The sequence below is a fragment of the Bubalus kerabau genome, chromosome 6 (assembly GCF_029407905.1).
Source record: "Bubalus kerabau isolate K-KA32 ecotype Philippines breed swamp buffalo chromosome 6, PCC_UOA_SB_1v2, whole genome shotgun sequence".
NCBI classification, from domain to species: Eukaryota; Metazoa; Chordata; class Mammalia; order Artiodactyla; family Bovidae; genus Bubalus; species Bubalus kerabau.
Window position 1 is genome coordinate 84,067,838 of NC_073629.1, and position 24,028 is coordinate 84,091,865.

The 24,028-nt window shown below is 40.7% G+C and overlaps 1 protein-coding gene across 4 annotated transcripts in view; it reads right to left on the reverse strand.

Annotated features, from left to right (window-relative positions):
• PATJ (PATJ crumbs cell polarity complex component) overlaps positions 1 to 24,028 on the reverse strand; it is a 383,451-nt gene that overhangs the window by 85,465 nt on the left and 273,958 nt on the right. For all 4 annotated transcript variants that reach the window (XR_008715910.1, XM_055585657.1, XM_055585656.1 and 1 more), the window contains exons 31-32: positions 20,916 to 21,008; positions 810 to 884 (exon numbers count right to left, since the gene is read on the reverse strand). Coding sequence is in view for 3 of the 4 variants with exons in the window: in XM_055585657.1 (XP_055441632.1) it covers positions 810 to 884; positions 20,916 to 21,008 (168 nt within the window). In the remaining variant the exon portion in view is untranslated. The remainder of the gene's footprint in view (positions 1 to 809; positions 885 to 20,915; positions 21,009 to 24,028) is intronic.

The following is a 24,028-nucleotide window of genomic DNA, read 5'->3' on the forward strand; positions in this document are numbered from 1 at the left end:
CTTGATATGTGTCTTGAGACAGGTGGAAGTATAGAAAGTACTATCACATTAATTGTATTTGCAAATACATTACCTAAGTTTAAAAGAAAAAATCTGGTTCTAATTTTTTTTTAATTCCTTACAGTTTTCAGTTGAACTAAATTTTTTTCAGTTGAATCTTATTTTTAAGGTTCTTTCTACACCTATTTGTTTTTATTTAGGTTTCTGGCATACAATTTTGGATACTTTACAAAGGCATTTTCTTTGGTAAGATTTGAAATATCATATATTTCCTGTAACCTCTAGTAATCTACAGTTCCTTAAACATAAAACTAGTTAATATATTAATAATGTAAACTTTAGCAGCACAAAAAAGTTCTACAATGACAAAAGTGCAAACGTTTGAAAGAAATTTATTTTTTTTTTAAGAAGAAAAGCTATACATACAAGAAACATTTATTCTTACATTTGTATTTCTACAAAACTATAAATTCTTCCTCTTAAAATTTTTATTCATGACATTATGTAGGACATTGCGAGGCCCTCAGAATTTAGGTGTAAGTGTGTTTTCAGAGATGCCTCACTTTCAGATACTTCCTTAGGGTGTTGGTAGAGGGATACAACAGAGATATTTCCAAATATCCTCTAGGCACACCCTGCATAGAACAGGTGATATAGCTGCGGATTGTCATCAGGTTGGTAGACACATCATAGCTTCCTGCCAAGTAATAAAGGATCAGCTTTCATTATAACCACCTCCTTTTCTTTTGGAGCCCATCATTATAATTCATATCATCCCAGTAGAGCAGCCTAAAGGGTCAGTTACGTACACTGTCAGCTGGACATTCCAGTGCCTTTTGCTGACCTGCCACCACACCTTGACCAACCACCTGGGAGATGTCTTCCTGAAACATAAAAGATAAAGCCAGTTACCAGCATTACAGGGATCAACTGCCCTCTCCAACTTCAGCAGTCAAGCACCATTTAATGGGGCTTCAAGTTACTACCAAAAATGACACACCAGGCTGAAAAGTTTTATTCAACCACCTGTAATAACTCTCAGAAAGGAATGCAGCTTGTCATTTCCGAATGCTTTTTTGGTCCTTTCAGATCTGTCAGCCTTTAAGCCTATCAGATATCTTCTTATGGTCATTTCAGCCAGAGGTTTTTCTTCTGCTGTCATGCCAGTAATCCCCATATCTATATTTATACTGAGTGTTAAATCCTTTCAAGTCTCTAGTCCTGATATTAGAATTTCTTTCCCCTTAAGATATCCGATTGAAGGCAAAAAAGCACACTCATTAAAGACACTGGGAGATAAAAGATATGTTCGTCAGAGCTCCGTAGAGAAATGTGGACTTCAGACCTGAGAGAGATGCCAAGTATCAAAACATACGTGAAAATGATGCCTAGTTAACAGTACAGTTAATTGAAATAAATGATAACAGCGATTAACTGAGCGCAATGCTTATCTCTGCTCCCACCATCATCCTTTTTTTACGGGCAATTTACAGGGGAAATTATTATATGATGGTTTACTCAAAGGCATGAACTCATGCATTTTGTTTGGTCAAGCAGGGAACATGGAGAGAGACTGATTTGGATAGGAGAAAGGATAGGTTTACTCTAACAACAACAATGTGTGTGTTCAGTTGGGTCTGACTCTTTGTGACCTCATGGACTGTAGCCCGCCAGGCACCTCTGTTCATGGGATTTTCCAGGCAAGAACACAGGAGTGGGTTGCCATTTCCCCCTCCAGGGGATCTTCCTGATCCAGGGATCGAATCTGTGTCTCTTACGTCTCCTGCACTGCAGGTACAATCTTGACCACTGCGCCACCCATGGGTTTACTCCAGCCCTTGGCAAATGTCTGAGAGGCATCCAGGGGAGAGGTCGAGCGCACAGTTGGCAGGTGGTTAAGCTATCTCAAGATGAGAAGAAAGGTGGGACTTGTAGAGTAGAGTGTTAGGAGTTTGTGACCCTAGCTCCTGAACTTAAAAGTTCTGAAATCCTGATCAGGTTACCTGACCTCTCTAAGCCTGAGTTTCTTCATATACAAAATGGGAAAAAATAAGAGTAGTTACACAGTATGGATGTTGAAAAGATTAAACGGAGCAATACATGAAAAGCACTTAGCATGGTACTTGGCAAATCGCAAGTGTTTAATAAAGATGCTAAAGATGATAGTGAATGAAACCAACCTATAATAAACCCACATTCCTAACTCTGTTTTAGGGTTGGTGAAAACAATTACCTGGACAGGACATTTTCTCCTTCGGGGAGTGCTGGCGTATTATCTGAAACTCCCACCCCAGTCCCCACTCTGGTTTTTTCTCTGGACATACTGACAAACTCTTTCTTCAACAGGGTCCCATCAGATTTGTAACTACACCATATATAATGATCAGATTATGCCCAGTCATTCATTATTACTAGATTAGATTATAATTTCATTTTGTCTCCTTAATTCCCTATTAGCTTCTAACCTGAGAGATTTAACCCCAAACCACATAATATTCTGAGACTACAGCCTAGGAGTCCTGGATGACTGTGAGTATCACTAGCTGCCTACCTGTAACTTATTTTTTAGGACCATAACTATCTCTCATTTAGATTTTCTCTTTTCCCCCCCATATGGCAGAAAGATCCTAGAACTCTTTTCCTCATTTCTGGCTTTTTTTCTTTTTTTAAACTTTACTCTTAAACAGATTATGTGACAAAATGAATTTTAAAATTACCTCATTCTTTAATTCTTCCTTGAGCCCCAGCATGGTGCCCCTTAACAGTATGACCGATTAATTTTATCACTATTTTTTAAAACGTTTAACTAGGGGATAATTGCTTTACAATATTGTGGTGGCTTCTGCCATACAACAGTGTGAATCAATCACAAGTATAAGTATGTCCCCTCCTCTTGAGCCTCCCCCCTGCCCTCTACCCCCATCCCACCTCTCTAGGTTGTTACAGAGCTCCAGGTTGAGCTCCCTGTGCCTATACAGCAGCTTCCCACTGACTATCTATTTTAAAAATGGTAGTGTATATATATAGGACTTCCCTGGTGGCTCAGACAATAAAGCATCTGCCAACAATGCAGGAGACCCAGGTTTGATCCCTGGGTTAGGAAGATCCTCTGGAGAAGGAAAGGCAACCCACTCCAGTACTCTTGTCTGGAGAATCCCATGGATGGAGGAGCCTGGCAGGCTATAGTCCATGGGGTCCCAAAGAGTCGGACATATATATCCCACCCTCCCCTTCTCCCTTCAAACTGTGTCCAAAGCCTGTTCTCTATGTTTGCTTCTCTATTCCTGTCCTGCAAATAGGTTCATCCGTGCCATTTTTCTAGATTTCATATACATGAGTTAATATACTAATATAATTGATTTTGTCTTATTTTCTTCTTGAACATATGGCAGAATAGAACATGAGCTTGATAAAGGGCTAGTGTTGAATGAATCAAAGTTCAGGAATTTAAACCTTGAATGCATCTGGGTAGATTTCAGAGCCAGTCCTGAAAGAAGAACACACAGTGAAGGTGACCCTGTGGCCTCTGCTTTAAAGGATCACAGTCGAAAAAAGAGGAGAAAGACATTGGAAAGTCAATAAATGGTGCTCATGGAAATTTTCAGAAGAGGAGTTCTAAACTGTCTTATAAATGGAAACTATTGGTGTTATTCCTTCCAGTGTGAATCTAACACTGGAAGAGCAAATCTAACATTTTGGAAGAGCAAAAAGTGCCTCTACTGAAAACGCTATAGCAGTCTGCAATTCTATCTTTGCTTAAAGCCAGATTAACCAGCAATGTGACAAAGAAGCTGACTTCCCTGCTAAACACTTTAAAACCCAATTTGCATATGACATAGAGGTACTATACAGAGGTACTGAACTTCCCTAGTGGCTCAGATGGTAAGGAATCTGTCTGCAATGCAGGACACCTGGGTTCAGTCCCTCAGTTGGGAAAATCCCCTGAAGAAGGGAATGGCAACCCACTCCAGTATTCTTGCCCGGAGAATTCCATGGACAGAATAGGCTGGTGGGCTACACTCCATAGGGTTGCAAAGAGTCGGACACAATTGAATGACTAACACTTTCACCTTGGGAGCTTCCCTGGTGGCTCAAATGGTAAAGAATCTACCTGCAATGTAGGAGACCCGGGTTTGACCCTTGGGTCAGGAAGATACCCTGGAGAAGGGAATGGCTACCCACTCACCCACTCCAGCAGTCTTGCCTGGAGAATTCCAGGGACAGAGGAACCTGGTAGGCTATAGTTCATGGAGTCACAAAGAGTCGGACACCACTGAACAACTAACACTTTCACTTTCATTTCTGGGCTTCCCAGGTGGCTCAGTGGTAGAGAATCTGCCTGCCAATGCAGGAGGTGTGTGTTCAACCCCTGGGTCAAGAAGGTCCCCGGGAATAGGAAATGGCAATTCACTCTAGTATTCTTGCCTGGAAAATTACATGGACCAAGGAGCCTGGAGGGCTACAGTCCATGGGGTTGCAGAGTCAGACACAACTAAGCAACTATGCATACCCACAGAGGTACTACTAATTTCTCAGAACTTGCCCTCATCATTTACACTTTTAAATAAAAAGAAAGGGCACTGGACTAGCAGCCAAAAAAATTTGGGTTCAGATTGGTTCCACTACCTATTAGCAGGAGATTGAGGGCAAGAGGAGAAGAGGTCAACGCAGGATGAGACAGGTTGGATGGCATCCTTAACACAATGAACATGAGTTTGAGAAAACTCCAGGAGACAGTGAAGGGAAGCCTGGTGTGCTGCAGTCCATAGGGTCACAAAGAGTCGGACACAACTTAGTGAGTGAACAACAACAAAGCGCTTAGAAATCTTCATTTCTCCCAACAGTAAGAATGCAGTAACTGCTACCTAAATAAAGGGTTGCGATCAAGGTTGAATTCAACATATGCTTGAGCATCTTCTCAGTGGTATGAGAAAAGACTAATGGGGTCTTGTACATATGACATGTGCCTGCCAAGTCGCTTCAGTCGTGTCCGACTCTGTGCGACCCCATGGACTGTAGCCTACCAGGCTTCCCCGTCCATGGGATTCTCCAGGCAAGAACACTGGAGTGGGTACATATGACATGTATACATCTGGTGAAACAAATACTAGAGAACTAATGATGGAAACACTGAATTACAACTGAATGATATGTGTGTGAAGGTATGTGGCAGGTAGCAAGTACCAGAGAGGTATTGGTTTCCTTCCCTTTCTCTTGTCTTCTCCTCAAAAGTGTGGAAGGATGAAAGCAGAGCTCTGAAAAGCATCTGGTCCACCACAATGTCCCATTTCTTATACTGATTACCCTTAAACCTCTGGTCCAAGGTATGGAGCCAGCACATGATGGGGATAAAAGAACCACCAGAACCTAAGAAGCACAGTTGCCAGTTACCAAGTCAGGTGGGCTACATGTACGCTGAGACGTCAATGTACAAACAGACCTGTGTGTTCGGTACTTTCATCATCCTCATTTCATAGCTGAAGTACTGAGAATCTGAAGTATACACTGAGTCAGAAATGATCATCTTACTCCAGAGTCCCTGCCTTAACCAAGGGGTAAACCACAGGGGCAGGGAAAGGGCTCACCTCCTCCCAACAACTCATACAAGATTCCCAGGAGTCAGCCTCAACACAGAGGTTCTATTTTAGAGTTAAGTCAGAACAAGCCATGCCTGCTTATTGTGAGCCTGGGCACGAAAAACAAAACTCATGGCATTAGCCACTACACTGACCTCAGGTGGGTCACTTTCCTTCATGTTTACATATGAATTTAGAACTTATTAATTTCCCTGGAGAAGGAAATGGCAACCCACTCCAGTATTCTTGCCTGGAGAATCTCATGGACAGAGGAGCCTGGCGGGCTACAGTCCACAGGGTCACAAGAGTCAGACACGACGTAGCAACTAAACAAACACCACCACCACTAATTTCCCAACTACAGCACCAAGGGAGATCTTAGCGCCTTCAAAGATGAGGTTCTGGGACATTCTACGGTGTTGACTTTGCACAGGGGACCTCTAAGTAAGAAAACTGAGGAAGGAAAGCAGAAAGATCTTCATGAAACAAACCGATATGACACATTCAGTGACACATTCAGCACAGCCAATGAGTTCCTAAAACAAAATGCTTGGTGAGCCAGGTAAATCACTCTGATCTAGAGCAGGAGCTTCGGAGGGGTGAATATAGAAAGCAACACTGGGAACATCCTAAATGATAGAGAATAATGGGACTGATGTTCAGCTTACAGTCACCAAAACGGGTTGACTTCTGTCCCCAAGATGGCTACTCAACAGGCCTGTCTGTCTGGCCACATGACTGGTCCAAGTGTGGACACTCAAACCATACAAGAACAAAAGTGAACCCAAAGGCAGAGAGTCAGCCCCTTTCTAGCAGAGAGGTTTAGGTGCTGGGAATAGCTATGCTCCCACAGTGCTGAGGAAGCAGGTCTGAAGCTGAGAAGAGTCAGACAAATGTGCAGAATCACCTCTGTCAGCACCAGGCCTCTGCTTCCAACCATCCCTGCCTTCAGTTATGCAAAAACAACCTGTAGCCAATAGGTACCTAAATGAAGATGAAGTGGACTGAGCATAAGACAACAGACTAAAGACATAAGTTTTGCCTAGATCAGTCCCACCCTAATTCCTACTCACTCATCTAATCACCTGATCAAGTGAAATCACATTATCAAAAGGTCCCACAGCATCTTAATTCCCCCTTCAATAGTACTCACCAACACCAAGTTGTTTAAAGTCAGATTCAGATCCTGCCTGATTACAAAGAGTCAGACATGACTGAGCAACTTCACTTCACTTTCAGATCCTGCCTGTGATACTTATTAGTTGTGTGTCTCTGAGCCTCAGTTTCCTGATCTATAAACTGGGGATAGTAATAGGATTCACCTAATATGAAACACGAAGTCACGCACTTAGAATGATGCCTTTTAGAGCACATAGTAAATGCAGTGACAGCATTAGCTGCCATCATTCTCAGAAATTCTGAAAGTTCTGAAGGGAAGACCTATGTGTTCTGCTCACTGGGATATGCCCTGTGGCTCTCACAGTGCTGGGGATATAACAGGACTTCAATACAAACTTGCTTATTGACTGCTTTCTTTGAAAAATAAGATAATCAACATAAGTTTTAGGTTATAGGATCTTAAAATTATGTTCGCTAATAAGGTTTCCCCAGAGGTGGCTCCGGAGAAGGCGATGGCACCCCACTCCAGTACTCTTGCCTGGAAAATTCCATGGACATGGAGCCTGGTGGGCTGCAGTCCATGGGGTCGCTAAGAGTCGGACACAACTGAGCAACTTCCCTTTCACTTTTCACTTTCATGCATTGGATAAGGAAATGGCAACTCACTCCAGTGTTCTTGCCTGGACAATCCCAGGAATGGGGGAGCCTGGTGGGCTGCCGTCTATGGGGTTGCACAGAGTTGGACACGACTGAAGCGACTTAGCAAGCAAGCAAGAGGTGGCTCAGTAGGTAAAGAATCTGCCTGCAATGCAGGAGACACAGGCTCAATCCCTAGGTTGGGAAGATAACTTGGAGGAGGAAATGACAACTCCAGTATTCTTGCCTGGAGAATCCCAAGGACAAGAGGAGCTTGGCTGGCCATAGTCTATAGCACTGCAAAGACTCAGACATGACTGATGTAACTGAGCATGCACGCACAGAGAAATGAAAACTTGACAAGAAACACCACTACACTTCTGAGAAGCTCTGGGATTCAGATGATGGAGCAGCAGTCACAGGAAAGAAAGTATGAGTTCAGGGCTCTGTGCTGTCACAACTGAGAGCTTCTCTGGGCCCCTTATGCTTGCTAAATAATTATGATTATAAGATTACTTTCTCAGGACTTTCCTGGTGGTCCAGAGACTAAGACTTTGCCTTCCAAGGCAAGGGGTACAGGTTCGATCCCTGGTCAGGGAGCTAAGATTCTACAAGCATGTGTTCATGCTAAGTCACTTCAGTCGTGTCCAACTCTGTGCAACCCTGTGGACTGTAGCCCTTCAGGCTCCCACATGCCTCAAGGCCAAAAAAACAAACAAATAAAAAAAGATCAAACAGAAGCAGTATTGTAACAAATTCAATACTTTTAAAATGGTCCACATCAAAGAAAAAATCTTTAAAAAAATAAAAAAGATTACTTTCTCAATTTAGAAATATCTGGTAAGCAATAGCTTCCTTTCTGGCAAGATGAAATTTGAAGTTGAGTAACAAGTCTCCACAGCAGGCCATTAAATCGGATGGGAGTGAAAGAAAGCTAGCAGATGTCCAAGACGTGAATCTGTGTTAAAAATGTGTATCTATATCTCTACTGTCTTTGAGTTTGTGAGGTTACTTCACATCTCTGTATTATCTTCATTACAATGCAGAGGGGAAGAGAATGGAATGAAAAGACCAAAGGTTTTCTCTTGTGACTTTCGCGCAAGAAGTAGACTTGACTGCAGATATAGTCTTTTTTTTTTTATTACTAGGAAAGGGAAATGTATCATGTAGGCAAATCTCAAGTGATTTTCAGAAATACAAGACATAAAGTACGATGAGCTGTGAAAATGCCACACACGTGAATGCATTTGAGCGCTGCCATTGGTAATTTGCATACTGTCACAAAAGAGAGGCTCATGCTGACTCACAGAAATTCTCCTATAGGAAACGCTACACTCCTGCTATAGATGCTGTTTTCGTCCTGGATCTGAAACGGAAAACAGTGTTCACACAGTGGCTTCAGCTTCCAGAGCCGAACTAGAAATCCTGCAGTTCTTGATGGAGAGCAAACGGGATAAAAATGGATTTTCAGCAAATAGTTTAAGATCTTGCTTTAAAAATGAGCACGGTATTACACCTGAGAATTCCAGCCTGGATACAGAAGACTTAAGAAGAAGCCTATAATCATCAGAAACACATTTTAAACTATTTTTTTTCCAATCTTAGATGCCAGCACTTCAAAAGCACTTAGGAATAATTTTTAATCAAGCGCAGCAGTCAAAATTGATGAACTGAACCTGATACAGGGGTATATTATTTCTTTAAAATTCCACACTGAACTCCTTACCTTCTCCCATAAGTCTGTTTCTTTGTTTTGCTTTTCCTTTTTTTTTTAATTAGTGACAGCATCAACCTCCCAGTTAGCCAGGTTTAAAACCGCAGCCAGCTTTTACTAGTCTCTGTCTTTGTCTGTTTCCATTGAATCATTTGCAAAGTATTCCTGATTTCAAGGACACGATAATGAAGCAAAGTAGATTTTCTTAGATTTTGGGATTTCACAGACCAGAAATTTTTCAAAAGAATTTTGGGGTTACAGAGTTACCTTCTGTGGGGGGCAAGTAATTGAGAGCATAGAAATATTAGGTTGGAGCATATGAATTTGCTATTTTATGAGTCAAGAAATGGTGAAATATCAGTGATTTAAGAGGATTCAACTTAGTCAGGTCCTTTCCCCACAACTGCCACCAGATATTACCACCATAATGTCCTGTAGGAAGAGCCACTTTTACACTAAAAAGTTAGCTAGAACACAGTTTTAAAGGACTGTCCTTTAAATCAAATACATTTAGCTTTATGAAGAACTCTCCATGTGGTTATTACTTTTCATATTACCCACTGACCAGTAAACACTGTCACAGATCCATGTGGGTCTAATTAAAAAATCTTTAGTATTATCTGGATAAAGAAGAAAGCTTGGACTTTGGAGTCGACTGTGGTCAGATCCTAGAGTTCTAGTTAGATTACATGCTCTATGACAAATAAGACTTCTCTAAACTTCAGCTTCTTCATGGGTTGATACCAGACACCTCTTAGAGAGGCAGTGTAGCACGAGTCAGGCTCATGAGTCAAACACATACTGCTTTGAATCCTTACTGTGGCACTTTCTGCCCCTAAACCTTTGAGCAAATGACTCAGCATCTCGGATACTCAGGTCCCTGGTCTGCAAAATGGAAGTAATGATGCTTTATTGTGGGGAGGATGGAGATAATACACTGTGTTCATTCCTAACAAATGATAAGTGCTCAGCAAAAATGGGTCATATTATTATTACTACTACTGCTTTTGTTGGGATAAATGAGATAATCTTTTCAAGTGTCTATTACAGGGAGAGGTACTAATAAATAGTTATTAAATAACAGTTTTCTGTCTTACAAAGAGACTTAAAACTCAGTAGACAAGACAGAACAAATCATCTTTCCCTGCAAATCTGCTTCTCCTCCTCTTCTTTTTTCACCCTATTTATATGGCCATTCTGCACAGCATGCAGGATCTTAGTTCCAGGACCAGGGATGCCATAACAATGAAAGTGCCAAATCCTAACCCACTGGGCCACCAGGGAATTCCCTTCCTTTTTCTTCTCTCAGTGAATGGCATCAACCACCCAGCCAGTTGGCTACCATGCTGTAATATGAGAGTCCTTGCATCACTCCTCTTCCTCAGTTTTGACATTCACACAATCATTCACACAATCATTGAGTCCTATCAATTCTAACTCCTGTATTTACTGAAAATCAGCACTCACTAACAGATCCCCTAGTTTAGGTCACTATCAACTTTCATCTCATTTTACTCTAATGGCTTTTTAACTCTTTGTCTTCAGTTTTGACCTTTTCTATCAGATTCTTCACACATAAGCTCAAAATGACCTTATCAATAGGCTAATCTCATCATTATAATCTCCCTTTAAAAAACATCTCAAAGGTATCAAGCCCTTTCTCCTAGTCCACAAGGCTCTCCACCAACAGCTCCTGCCTATTTCTCAGCTTTCAATTTCTGCCAGGCCCACGCGCCTGACCACGGCTCGTAGACCTGGGATGCAGCCTCAGGTACTCACAGGTGATGGGGATGATGTAGGTACTCAGGTACTTACAGGTGATGGGAAGCAGGCTAGGGTTAGAGAATGGTGGAAAGGAAGGGACTGAAATAAACTCAAAGTGAATAATTGATGAAATGGGCAGCTTGGAATGCTGGTCCATTTTCAGTAGAAAACAGAAACAAGGATCTTTAATGTAAATATATCCTGACAAGCAGCTTGTAACCTTTGCATTAGACCTAAGGTGGTGAACTCCTGGATGAACAATATCTTATCTTTACATTCCTAGAGTTTGACACATCACAGATTCTCAGGAAATGTGTATGAAAAATGAGGGTTCTAGCACACCTAGATTTTATATAGACAAAACCTGGTGTTAACAATAGCTACATTTACTGAGCCTTTCTGCATGCCAAGCATTATTAAGGGTTTCACATACAAAGTCACACTTGATCTTCATAGGACAAAATGACTAGCCTCCTCCCCCCACACCCCCATTTTTCAATGAAGAAATGAAGACAGAATAAGTCACTTTCTAGGTCAGAGCTAGTGAAGGCTGGTGGGGAAGTTCATGTTTGTTCAGATATCAGAGCCCATGATTTATATTTGACCATCTTTTTAATCTGCAAAAGAAAGTACTATCAGGCCATTTGGGGATATGGGTATTATTTATAACACTCAACACTGATTTTTCAATAAGCATGTTTGAAAATTTTATACAGATCAAGTGCATCAAGGTAAAGAATAAAAAGTGCTCCTAAGATGCTGCTATTCTGGCTGGTGGGGACTTGAAATGGTAAAATGTACTGTCAGCTGAGTGTGAATTTCCACGTCACAGCCCATTTAGGTTAATGATAGTTAATTCAGAAACAATTCATACTTCCCCAGGCATCTTGCTACCCTATAAATTCTAAAATTGCCACAGAGAAACTATAGTTTGAATGCACTTTGAGTTGATTGCAATACTCCTGTCAATCGTCTATTCTTGTTCTAAGGATCAGAAATTACATTTCATAATGAAAGACAATAGTAAAGACAAACACTGCAGACAGCTTGAAAAAAATCTAGACATTTTGAAAAATTCTGAAACATCTAAGTGTTCTTGATGCTGCTGGACATGAACCAGGTCTGTAAGGACAGGGATCACTTGACACGAAGACTGCAGTGTTGCTAAGCACTGTCATAAAACGCGGCAGGAATGCCAGGCACATCTGCTGGGGGCATTTCCTAGCAGGGTTATCATGGGCTGCTGGCCAAGCCCTGGGATGATGCTTGTTCTCAAGACCCAGATGGTGTAACAATTGCCATTTTAATAGCTTTAAACCTGCATTCAGAGGAAAGCTTTAAAGCACACGTACAGCAGTAGGTTTGCATACTGGGAGCAAGAAAGGCAAATTCTTTGACTGGCAACTCTGTGGAATATACCTGGTAAATACATATATTACCTTGCTGTTTATTTTATTAGAATTTTTGCAAAGACAGAATATGAGACTCTATCCTGTCGCTGCCATCTCTCCCAGACTGCCACTGCCTTTGCTGCAGTAAACTCCCAGCCAGCCCATCAGCAACCACGCTGGCCGCTGTCCAATCTGATCACTCACTACAGTTTAGAGTCACCTCCAAAGCCCCCCATGGCTTCCCACTGCCGTAAGCAGAGAGACCATCTCATCAGAGTGGCCTGGTTCTTGTCATCCGCTCCAGTTTAGTTCCCACCTCACCAGTTCTGGCAACCGTGAATGTTGAGAATGTCAGTTTTCCAGACCCACTGTGGCTCTAAGGTTGCCTAGCTCCCTCCTTTGTTTCTTCTTTCTCCCACTGTCAGGGAACACCAGCTTCTCCTTCAGATCTCAGTTCAGTTTTCCCTGGGAGAGACCTCCCCAGGAAGGTCAAATCCCCCTATAATATGCTCTCTTAGCACTAAACACCTCTTGTTCTTGGCTTTGATCAATGTTTAGATTTCAATCTACTTGTAACATTACATGATGTCACTGTCCTAAGAAGACTGTAAGCATCACAAGAAGAGAGACTGCTTCTGTTTACCTTCGGTAGTATCTTCCCAGGAACCAGCACAGAGTGCAGCAATGGGCCAAACACAAGAATGTACGAAAATAAACTCAGGCTTTAATTCTGATGGACAAAGAAGTCAAGCTCCTTCTGTTAGGGTGCAGATTATTAAACACTTGCAAAAAGTTCCAAAAGGTGGCGAGATTATACATGAAAAGCTTCTTGCATGGGATCATATTACAGTTATTTAACAGAATCACAGAATTTCCAGTCTAGAGCTTGCTTAGAATAATATTTCTGATTTGAGGGACTTCTCTGGTGGTCCAGTGGCTAAAACTCCAAGCTCCCAATGCAGGTGGCCTGGGTTCAGTCTGGTCAGGGAACTAGATCCCACATGCCACAATTAAGAGTTTGCATGTTGCAGTGAAGATCCCACATGCCACAACTAAATACACCCTAAATGCCACAACAAAAAGCAAAGATCCTGCGTGCTGCAACTAAGACCTGGAACAGCCCAATAAATATATATTTTTTAAAATTTCTGATTTGATTTTAGTTTGTGGAATGTCTATCTTCTGTCTTCCACTTTTCTTCTTCCTCCTGTAATTTTAAAAACATCTTTATTGAGACATAATTAACATATCATAGAATTTATCCATCTACAGTGTACAATACAATGGTTTTACCATTCAGAATTGTACAGTGTCATCACAATAGAAGTTTAGAGCATTTCATAATCTCTGAAAGAATCCCTGTACCCATTAGGATCACTACCCATCCTTCAGACATAGGCAACCACTAATTTACTTCCTGTCTCTTATCGATTCTTATTATTGTAGCATTATGTATCAGTACCTCTTTATCTTTCATTGTTAAATAAGAGCATCCATTGTGTGAGTATACCAGGCCTTCCCAGGTGGAACTAGTGGTAAAGACCCTGCCTGCCAATGCAGGAGACGTAAGAGTCTGTGTTTGATACCTGGGTCGGGAAGATCCCCTGGAGGAAGGTATGACAACCCACTCCAGTATTCTTGCCTGGAGAAATCCCATGGACAGAGGAACCTGGTGGGCTACAGTCCACAGGGTTGCAAAGAGTTGGACACAACTGCAGTGACTTAGCATGCACGCTTGCAGCCGGCGGACATTTGGGTTGTGTCTATTTTGAGGCTACTATTAATAATACTGCTGTAAACATTTGTGTCCAAGTTTTTTGTGTTATATAGTTTCATTTCTCTTAGGTACATACTTAGGGGTAAAACTGCTGGGTCACATGGTAATTCTGTTTAATATTTTGAGGAACTGCAAACCATTTTCCAAACTGGCTGTGTCATTTTACATTTCTACAAGCAATACAGGAGAGTTCCAACTTCTCCAAATCCTTGTCAGCACTTGTATTATCTGTGTATTTATTTATTGTCTCCTAGCAGGTATGAAGTGGTATCTCATAGTGGTTTTGATGTGCATTTCTCTAATGGTTAATGAAGTTGACCATCTTTTTATGTGCTTATTGGCCATTTGTATGGAAAATTGTCTATTTAGATCCTACCTATCTTTCAATTGAGTTGTCTTTTTATTATTTTGTCGTAAGGAAGTAACTTTGAAATCATTTTACTGGCTATTAGTCTCTGTAACAACGTGGAGAAGGAGACAGACAAGAACCAAAAAAAATGTAAATTAGTTTTATATCAAGGAAGAAAACTATAGAATGAGACAAAATTAGAGATCCAAAGAATGTGCTAACCATCAGACAATTGCACTCATCTCCCATGCTAGTAAGGTTATATTTAAAATCTTGCATGCTAGGCTTCAACATCATGTGAACCAAGAACTTCTAGATGTCCAAGCTGGGTTTAGAAAAGGAAGAGAAACTAGAGATCAAATTGCCAACATTTGCTGGATTATAGAGAAAGCAAGGGAATTTCAGAAAAACATTTATCTCTGTTTCATCAACTACACTAAAGCTTTTGACTGTGTGGATGATGATAAACTGTGAAAAGCTCTTGGAGGGACAGCAATACCAGACCATCTTACCTGTCTCCTGAGAAACCTGTATGCGGGTCAAGAAGCAACAGTTAGAACCCTGTATGGAACAACTGACTGGTTCAAGATCAAGAAAGGAGTATGACAGGGCTGTCCGCAGTCACCCTGTTTGTTTAACCTATACTCTAAGCACATCATGAGAAACGCAGGGCTGGCTGAGTTACAAGCTGGAATCAGGATAGGTGGGAGAAACATCAACAACCTCAGATAAGCAGATGATACCACTCTAATGGCAGAAAGTGAAGAGGAACTAAATAGCCTCTTGATGAGGGTGAAGGAGAAGAGTGAAAGAGCCAGCTTAAGACTATATATTAAAAAAACAAAACTGCTGCTGCTGCTGCTGCTAAGTCGCTTCAGTCGTGTCCAACTCTGTGCAACCCCATAGACGGCAGCCCACCAGGCTCCCCCGTCCACGGGATTCTCCAGGCAAGAACACTGGAGTGGGTTGCCATTTCCTTCTCCAATGCATGAAAGTGAAAAGTGAAAGTGAAGTTGCTCAGTCGTGTCCTACTCTTAGCAACCCCATGGACTGCAGCCCACCAGGCTCCTCCGTCCATAGGATTTGCCAGGCAAGAGTACTAGAGTGGGGTGCCATTGCCTTCTCCAAAAAAAAAAAAAAACTAAACTAAACTAAATAATGGCATCCAGCCCCATTACTGCATGGCACATAGAAGGGGAAAAGGTGGAAGTAGTGACAGATTTTCTCTTCTTGGGCTCCAAAATCACTGTGGACAGTGACTTCAGCTATGAAATCAGAAGATGATTGCAGGAAAGCTATGACAAACCTAGACAATGTGTTGAAAAACAGACATTACTTTGCCAACAAAGGTACATTTGGTCAAGGCTATGGTTTTCCCAGTGGTCACGTACAGTTGTGAGAGCTCGACCATAAAAAAGGTAGAATACCAAAGAATAGATGCCTTGGAACTGTGGTGCTGGAGAAGACTCCTGAAAGTCCCTTGGGCAGCAAGGAGATTAAACCAGGCAATCTTAAGGGAGATCAACCCTGAATATCCACTGGAAGGACTGATGCTGAAGCTTCAGCTCCAGTCTTTTGGTCATCTGATGTGAACAGATGACTCATTGGAAAAGTCAATTAATATTTATTGTTTGAAAATAGATTACACAGTGATATATCTGATGTTCCAAGGAAGGTTATGAGAACTATAAAGTGACAAGAAGATGGGGTTTAGAGGCAAAGAGAACTGAGTTTGAGTCCCAACCATATTATTCCAGCTGTGAGACCTGAGGAAAAAAACTTGCCATCTCTTAACCTCAGTATCTTTTCCACAGAGTAGGGCTAATAACAGGTGCATCATTGGGTTAAATAAAATAACCAGTAAGAAAATGCCTGGCACAGGTTAGCTTCTTGAAAAGTCTTAGTTTCCTTTATTTTATGCAACATTGGTTTGGAAGTCTATATAACTTCATCTACCAACGTGAAAGGTAATTTTCAGAATCTACCTATTTCTATGCCAAAATTTTCTGCGTTGGAGTTCAAGATCGAGACCAAAAGGAAGTGAAAATAACAAAGTTCAGATCTCAGTGTAACTCTCTTGCTGCCCCTTGACTCGGTTTTGTTCCGTTTGAGTCTCGCTGAGAGGCGGTCCTGCATAGTGGTTTGGAGTGCAGGCTCCAGCCTCAGAGCACACAGGCCTGGATCCTAGCTTCACTGGGTGATTCTTTAGGCAACTTACTTAATTAACACTGCAGCACCTCAGTTTTCTCATCTTTTAAATGAGGATAATACTAGTACTAAGTTCACAGGACTATTATGTGAACAAATTTAGAATAATGCCTGCCACACAGGCATTCAATAGATGCTGTCTGTTATCAGCGATTGCATTTTGGGGGTTGAAAAATTCACTTCAGTTTTCCAAGTTACACCTAATGCTTCACGTAGAACAGCTAATCCTTATCTGACTCACCTTTAATGCTTTAATCAGCATAATATCATCATCATCAACACAACTCCCTCTTAGTGATTCCATGTACTCTGGCATAGTTCTTTGTGGTACTTTATAGTTACTAACTCCTTACTCTCACAATAACCATTATTTTCTTTCTCCCATCTTACAGACACAGAAACTGAGGCACAAAGAGGCAAAGCCATTTGCCTATGGTTACATGGATAGTAAATGGTGGAATCAGAATTTGAATCTAAGTAGAATGGCTCTAATCTCTGCACTCTTAATAATTTAGTTATATTATCCACCCAAAAGTATATTAACACAGATACACCCAACATGATAAAGACATAAGTTTATACCCAAAAAAGTAAAACAATTATTTTAGGGATTCATGCTCTTCTATGTCAAAATACCAGAGAGAAATGGACCCTTCAGGATGAGGCCCAGCTCTTCTAATTTCTAGTTCTGTGATTTTTCACTAAGCAGCTTAAGGTCTCATCTGTAAGTCAGGGAAAAGTAACTCCTGCCCTACTTCTTACATGGGGCTATTTTGGGGATAAAATTGAATAAAATCACAAACTAGTGTCTTGTTTGAAAAACTAGATACTAAAAAAATTAAGCTAACAATAAAAAAGACTGTTTTACAAATTGCAAAGCTCTGTACAAATAGTTGGTTTTTTTTTTTTTTTTTTAAATTCCTTTGAAAAGGCTTAAAAAATAGTCTTAACAGGCTCTCACCTAGACTTCTGAAATAGATTCCAGACACTACCCTGCCTCCAGTCTCTCACAATTGGAATCTATGCTTCACAAACCATCATCTGATCGGTTGTCTAAAAACAAGCTATTTTCCCTTTAAAATATTTTAGAGAAATCAAATATCTACTGAAGTTATTATAAACTCCTTGTCTGTGAGTCTGGGGACTATGGAGATATGGATGAAAGCAAATCATAACTGAAGAGTAGGAATAAGCACTGGAATATATGGAGACTCATGGCTTAGTCCTAATTCTGAAAACAGGTAATCTTGGAGAAGCAATTTAATAGCCCTTTGGAGTATAATTTCTCATAGGTAGCACCTAGTATATATGTGCATCTATGTAGTTAATGAGACATTTCTTGAACACTGAGCATGAAATAATGAATACATTAATCTATAATCCATAGTATAAGTCATAGCTCTGTGATTCTACTATTCAGCTTCTATTGCCCACTGTACAAAAGTCTAGTCTTTACTCTTAACTCCACCACCCTCGCTGTTTGATTCACCTGGTGAACCTCTCCTGCTCACTTCAACCTCAGCAGTCAATCACCTTCTTATCTGTAAAGGTTCACCTTAAAGGCCAGGAGTCTAAGAAACCATCCCTAATCCCTGAACAAGATGCTTTCCATCCTCTTTTGAACCCCTGTAACATTTTTTTTCTCTCTCTCTCCAATATATTTCTGCCTGGTCTGATCTTCCAGATAACAAATTCTCCTATCTTCACTGATGCTCGAGGGTAAGCTGCTTAAGAGCAAGGCCTGTGTTTTTCTCCTGGTTTCTCCTGTAAAGGCCAGCAGTGATTGATGAGACATATGCTCCTACAGGAAACAAATAGTCCAACCTTTAGAGGGTTAGATCTTACTGTTTCCAACTGACTTAAACTAAGGTGAGAGGAGTCAAGGCCCATAAAGATCACACGCTGTTTTCTGACAAGGCGCGTCGGGCAACCACCCTAGAATGATGCAGCAGCACAGGGATGCTCTCACCATCGCATAATAGAAACAATCAAATGATGGACGAATGATGAGAAACTGCTATTAATACAGTTGACCCTTTAACTATATTGGTTTGAACCATGTGGGTCCACTTATACAGATTTCTTTTCAAGTAAATACTAAGCCACAGATCTGAAGGAACCCCAATCACAGTGGGCCTTATAACTATAAGCTATACACAGATTTTCCACTGTGCACAACACATTTTTCAAGAGTCAATTGTACTTTATATTGAGACAATAATGGATATGTTAGGTTGAGCCTGATGAAATTTTTACCCTCGAGAACAACAATTTGATATAATTTAATTTGCTAATTTATGTATTATTTATCTCCCTTCCCCCATCTACTCATGAATAAGTCTCTACAAATGCAGGCCTTTTGGTACATTTTGTTCACTTTTATATCTCCATTGCCTGGAACATAGTAGCAACTGGCAAATATATTCTGAATTAATGAAAGAACTTACTAAGCACCAACTATGTGCCTATACTCTATACTTTATTGCCTATTTGTTTCCTCACCCTGATTACTCCCATTCTTCAGATGAGTAAACTGACACTTGATGAGGTCTAACTAGCCCAAGTTAAACACAATCTTAACCAATAATTTATGCTAAGCCATTTATATTTATCCTATAGAAGTTGTTCAAATTCAGGCTATCTTTCCTTAATTGACTAGATCATGCATATTCTATTGGAAATCATAAAAAGAAATTACAGAATACTAAAAAGAGGTCATGGGGGAAGGAAAAAATAAATACCAGTAAACGAGTTTGGGAAGGCTTTTATTTCTGTTAAAATGCAGCATGAAACAATATCTAAAAATTACCCCCAGCCTTTCATGTCCTCTGCCTGTGCTGCCTTCTTGGCAACAGGGTAGATGATAGATGGCTTTTGTTTGCAGCCTACAACTGAGCCTCTGTGGGACTATCAGCCTCTCCCAACAAGCAAAGTGTTCCCACTCTTTTCACCATCTTCTCCATGGATGAAATCAGGGTCTCACACTTACAAAACCCTATTTCTTTAAAAGACGTTTCCCTAACCTACCTATGGAAAAACAATGTCAAAAAGAACAAGTTAATAGTATTTTTAAATGAAAGAAGGAGTTTGAGTTTGAAATGTGCTGATGTTCCTCATCCCCTTTCAGTGCAAAGATGCAGTTTATTGTTTGGAAAGGGAATAGTGTAACCCTGGAACACCTTGCTCAAGAATAGTGGTCCTAATCTGTTGTTCCTGATGCCTCATGTAGGATTTGTGTAAGAGTGGACCTTGATAATTTTCACTTTTGCCTAATTCCTTCCTCCTGAATCAGTTCATTTTCTAGGACATGGACCCTAAGCCAGTCTGATATATATTTTCTAAAAGTTGAAAGAAGATAAATGGATGATTTTTCAAAATCCTTCAAGTGAAATGAACAATTCTATGCTATCATAAAATCACAGTGACCCTCCCAAGTGATTAATTCTTTGAGATTCATAAGAGATTTTGAAACAGAGGTGGGGTAAAGCCCACATGTCTTTCGAGAACTTGCAATCTAACCTTGGAAGTGCCAGGCTACAAAACAGGAAGGTAGATTATGAGCAAAGGCTGGGAGTCAGACCAAATGAGATCAGTCTCCAGGCCTAGGACAACTAGTGACTGGCCTCTGGCAAGTTAATTAATGTCCTTATTGCCAAGGCAGAAAAAATGCGTTTAATCCTTAGTCAGGGAAGATCCCCTAGAGAAGAAAACAAAAACCAGTCCAGTATTTTTGCCAGGGCAATCTCTTGGACAGAGAAGCCTGGTGGGCTACAGTCCACAGCGTCTCAAAGAGTTGGACATGACTTAGTGATTGAACAACAAGGCAGGCTTTCCTCATGTGTAAAAGAAAAATATTGCCACCTACACTATGAGGATCAGAAAATGCATGTAGAACACAGCACAGCACATGGTATACAGCAAAAGTTCCATAAGTATTAAATAACAAGATATCAATTAGGTAGGACACATAAGGAGGCAAAGTTCTCTAAAACTGACTCTCTCCTAATGCTCTAGCCCCTGGGTAAGTTTAAATAAGTCTTATTATAAACAAAGGAATACATTTAGTATCTATTTCTTTGCCTCTAGAACTAATTCAGCACCACCTTAGTCTAAAGAAACCCAATTTAAACAAGATTTAAAAGAGAGATTGCTTCTTTTGTCCCAGACAGCACAATTCAAGAAAGCAGGAGGACGCTCTGTTCCTTAGGTCATTCGCTATGTGGATGGGTCATTCGCTATGTGGATGGGTCATTAGCTATACAGAATAGCTTCCGCTGTCTCAGAGATCGAGATTCAGAGAGAAGTAAACATAACAACTGATCCAAAATATAAACAATTCATCCCTAAAAGGAACATTGGATGAAATAACCAGGATTCTCACCAGTTTGGAGCTTTCACTTTCAGGAGATTGTTTAAGACCGACTTCGAGACTGGAGTCTTCCTCACCACTAACCAGTTCAGTGCCGCTCTGATCCTATGAGACATTAAAAAAAAAGTGGCAAAGATGTCATTCTTCACTCACAGTCACCAAAACTGTACTTTATCAGAGTTGATTGCTTTATTGTTGTAGTGGATATTGTGGATGTGGTTTCCTCTTTTCTTCCTTTCCAGTAGAAGGCCTTTCTTTTTTTTTTCAGATATCTATCTGTGGCTCAGAGATATACCTAAGAGAAATCTGATCCCTACTCTCTGCCCTGAATACTCACTGGAAGGACTGATGCTGAAGCTGAAGCTCCAATACTTTGGCCACCTGATGGGGAGAGCCAACTTACTGGAAAAGACCCTGATGCTGGGAAAGATTGAGGGTAAGAGGAAAAGGGGATGACAGAGGATGAGATAGTTGGATCACCGACTCAATGGAGACGAGTCTCTGGAAGACTGTAAAAGACAGGGAATCCTGGAGTGCTGCAGTCTATGGGGTCGCAAACAGTCAGACATGACTGAGTGACTGAACAGTGATGACGACTCTGCCCCCAGAGTAGGCCTGATTGTCTTAAGGCTAATCTCAATTCTTTTGGCCAATGATTCTGCCAGGAATGGGTATGTGGTCCAGTTCTTGTCAATGAGGCACCAAGACAGGTTTCTTGGAGACTTCTGAAAAGGTCCTTCCTAGATCTTAAAAGAACCACAAGAAGTCCCCATGGCTCCCAAATTAACAAGAGAGGGTAAAATGCAAATAGCCACAGACAGCCATCCCATAGCCAGAAGGAAACTAGACTGAATGACAGAGCAAAGACAAAGATGGGAGAACTGGTTCTCTGATGACAAAACCAGGGCCCTGGACCAGCCAGACCTGACGCTCAGCTTTATTCTTAGCAATCATTTTAAGGAGAGCTAATACACTTATTTTGGGGCTTCCCTGGTGGTTCAGACGGTAAAGCGTCTGCCTGCAATGCGGGAGACCCGGGTTCAATCCCTGGGTCGGGAAGATCCTATGGAGAAGGAAATGGCAACCCACTCCAGTACTCTTGCCTGGAAAATTCCACGGACTGAGGAGCCTGGTTGGCTACAGTCCATGGGGTCACAGAGAGTCAGCCACGACTGAGCAACTTCACAGTCACAGGCAATACACTTATTTATTGCTTCAGTCAGTCCGAATTAGCTACTCTGTCCTCTCCAGTCAAAACTTTCAGAGACATTGGCTTATCTTCTGCACAAAGTTAAACTATTTGATAAAAGCTTATATTTATCTTGTTTATCTCTAAAACTTAGGTACTGAAGACTCTGCCTGGCAGATGGAAAACATTTGATAAATACTGGGTTGGAATACAGTACTTGCTTTCTTGATGATTCTTTTCCAAAAATTCCTAAAAATATTTACTTAATGTAAATGAGACATCTGGTAATAATAAGCCATATTAAAATTCCAAGGCACATTAGGCATCTTCTCAATTGAATTATGATATATTAAATATTATAGTTATTTGCTTTGCTTTCTGGGGGCACATAGAGGAGAATAAGGATAATAAACAGACTATCTACATTATATTTATATGGATTTTTATTTTAAAACACCATCGTCTGGGATTATTACAAATTCAGGTGGGACTGTTTATAGAGAAATTGTTTTGATTTTGAGACATTCAACATCATAATTTAAGAAGTACAAATTAAAGCAAAGATATGACATTCTTTCATCTATCAAATGGACAAGCAAATAGAGAACATTCAGTATTAAAAATGGTGCAGGGAAACAGGAATTTTTGCACATGATTGAAAGTGTAAATTAGCACAATCTTTTCAGAAAAGAGCCCCACACAGCATATATATATCAGTTCAGTTCAGTCACTCAGTTGTGTCTGACTCTTTACAACTCCATGGACTGCAGCACATCAGGCCTCCCTGTCCGTCACCATCTCCCAGAGTTTACTCAAACTCATGTCCATTGATTCGGTGATGCCATTCAACCATCTCATCCTCTGTCATCCCTTCTCCTCCCACCTTCAATCTTTCCCAGCATTAGGGTCTTTTCAAATGAGTCAGTTCTTCGCATCATATACATATAGATGAAGGGGAAATACTTGCAAGCATATAGCACAAAATTTTTAAATTGTGTACTTGTGGGGTGTAGGATTAGGGATTGGGGAATTTTGCCTTAGTTATTTCTACACTGTTCAATTACAGAAGAATTAGTATGTATTAAAGAATTAATTGATGCTTTCAAATTGTGGTGCTAGAGAAGACTCTTGAGAGTCCCTTGGACTGCAGGAGATCAAACCGCCAATCCTAAAGGAAATCAACCCTGATTATTCATTGAAAGGACTGATGCTGAAGCTGAAGTTCCAATACTTTGGCCACCTGATGGGGCGAGCCAACTCACTGGAAAAGACCCTGAGGGCAACCCTGGGAAAGACTGAGGGCAAGAGAAGAAGAGGGTGACAGAGGATGAGATGGTTGGATGGCATCCTGGACTCAATGGACATGAGTTTGAACAAACTGTGGGAGATATTGGAGGACAGAAAAGCCTGGCATGCTGAAGTTCACGGGGTCACAAAGAGTCGGACACGACTCAGTGACTGAACAACAACGAACCAATTGCCTGTTATAAAACAATAAAGGAGAGTTATAAGAAATATCTAAAATAAAAAAAAATTCAAGAAGGTAAGTAGCATGGGCTTTAGAATTGGTCAGATATGAACTCAAGTCTCAACTTTGCCGTGAGAATTATAAGATTATCTGCAAATTACTTTCTAAATCTGAGTAGAGTACACTCATGAACAATGTGAGGATTAGAAACACAGATCCTTCCCACAGTTGAAAATTTGTGTATAATTTATAGTTTGCCCCCTGTATCTGTGGTCCTTTAGCATCCAATCGCAAATTGAGTAATCCTGCAGTATTTAATACCGGAAAAGTAAGTGGACCCACAAAGTTCAAACCATGTTGTTCAAGTGTCACTGTACTTTTTTTAAAGTATAGATTAAATATCAAGTTAAAAATACTATCCCACCAGGTTGTCTTAAAGAGTAATGCACTAACTTGTAAAATGTCTAT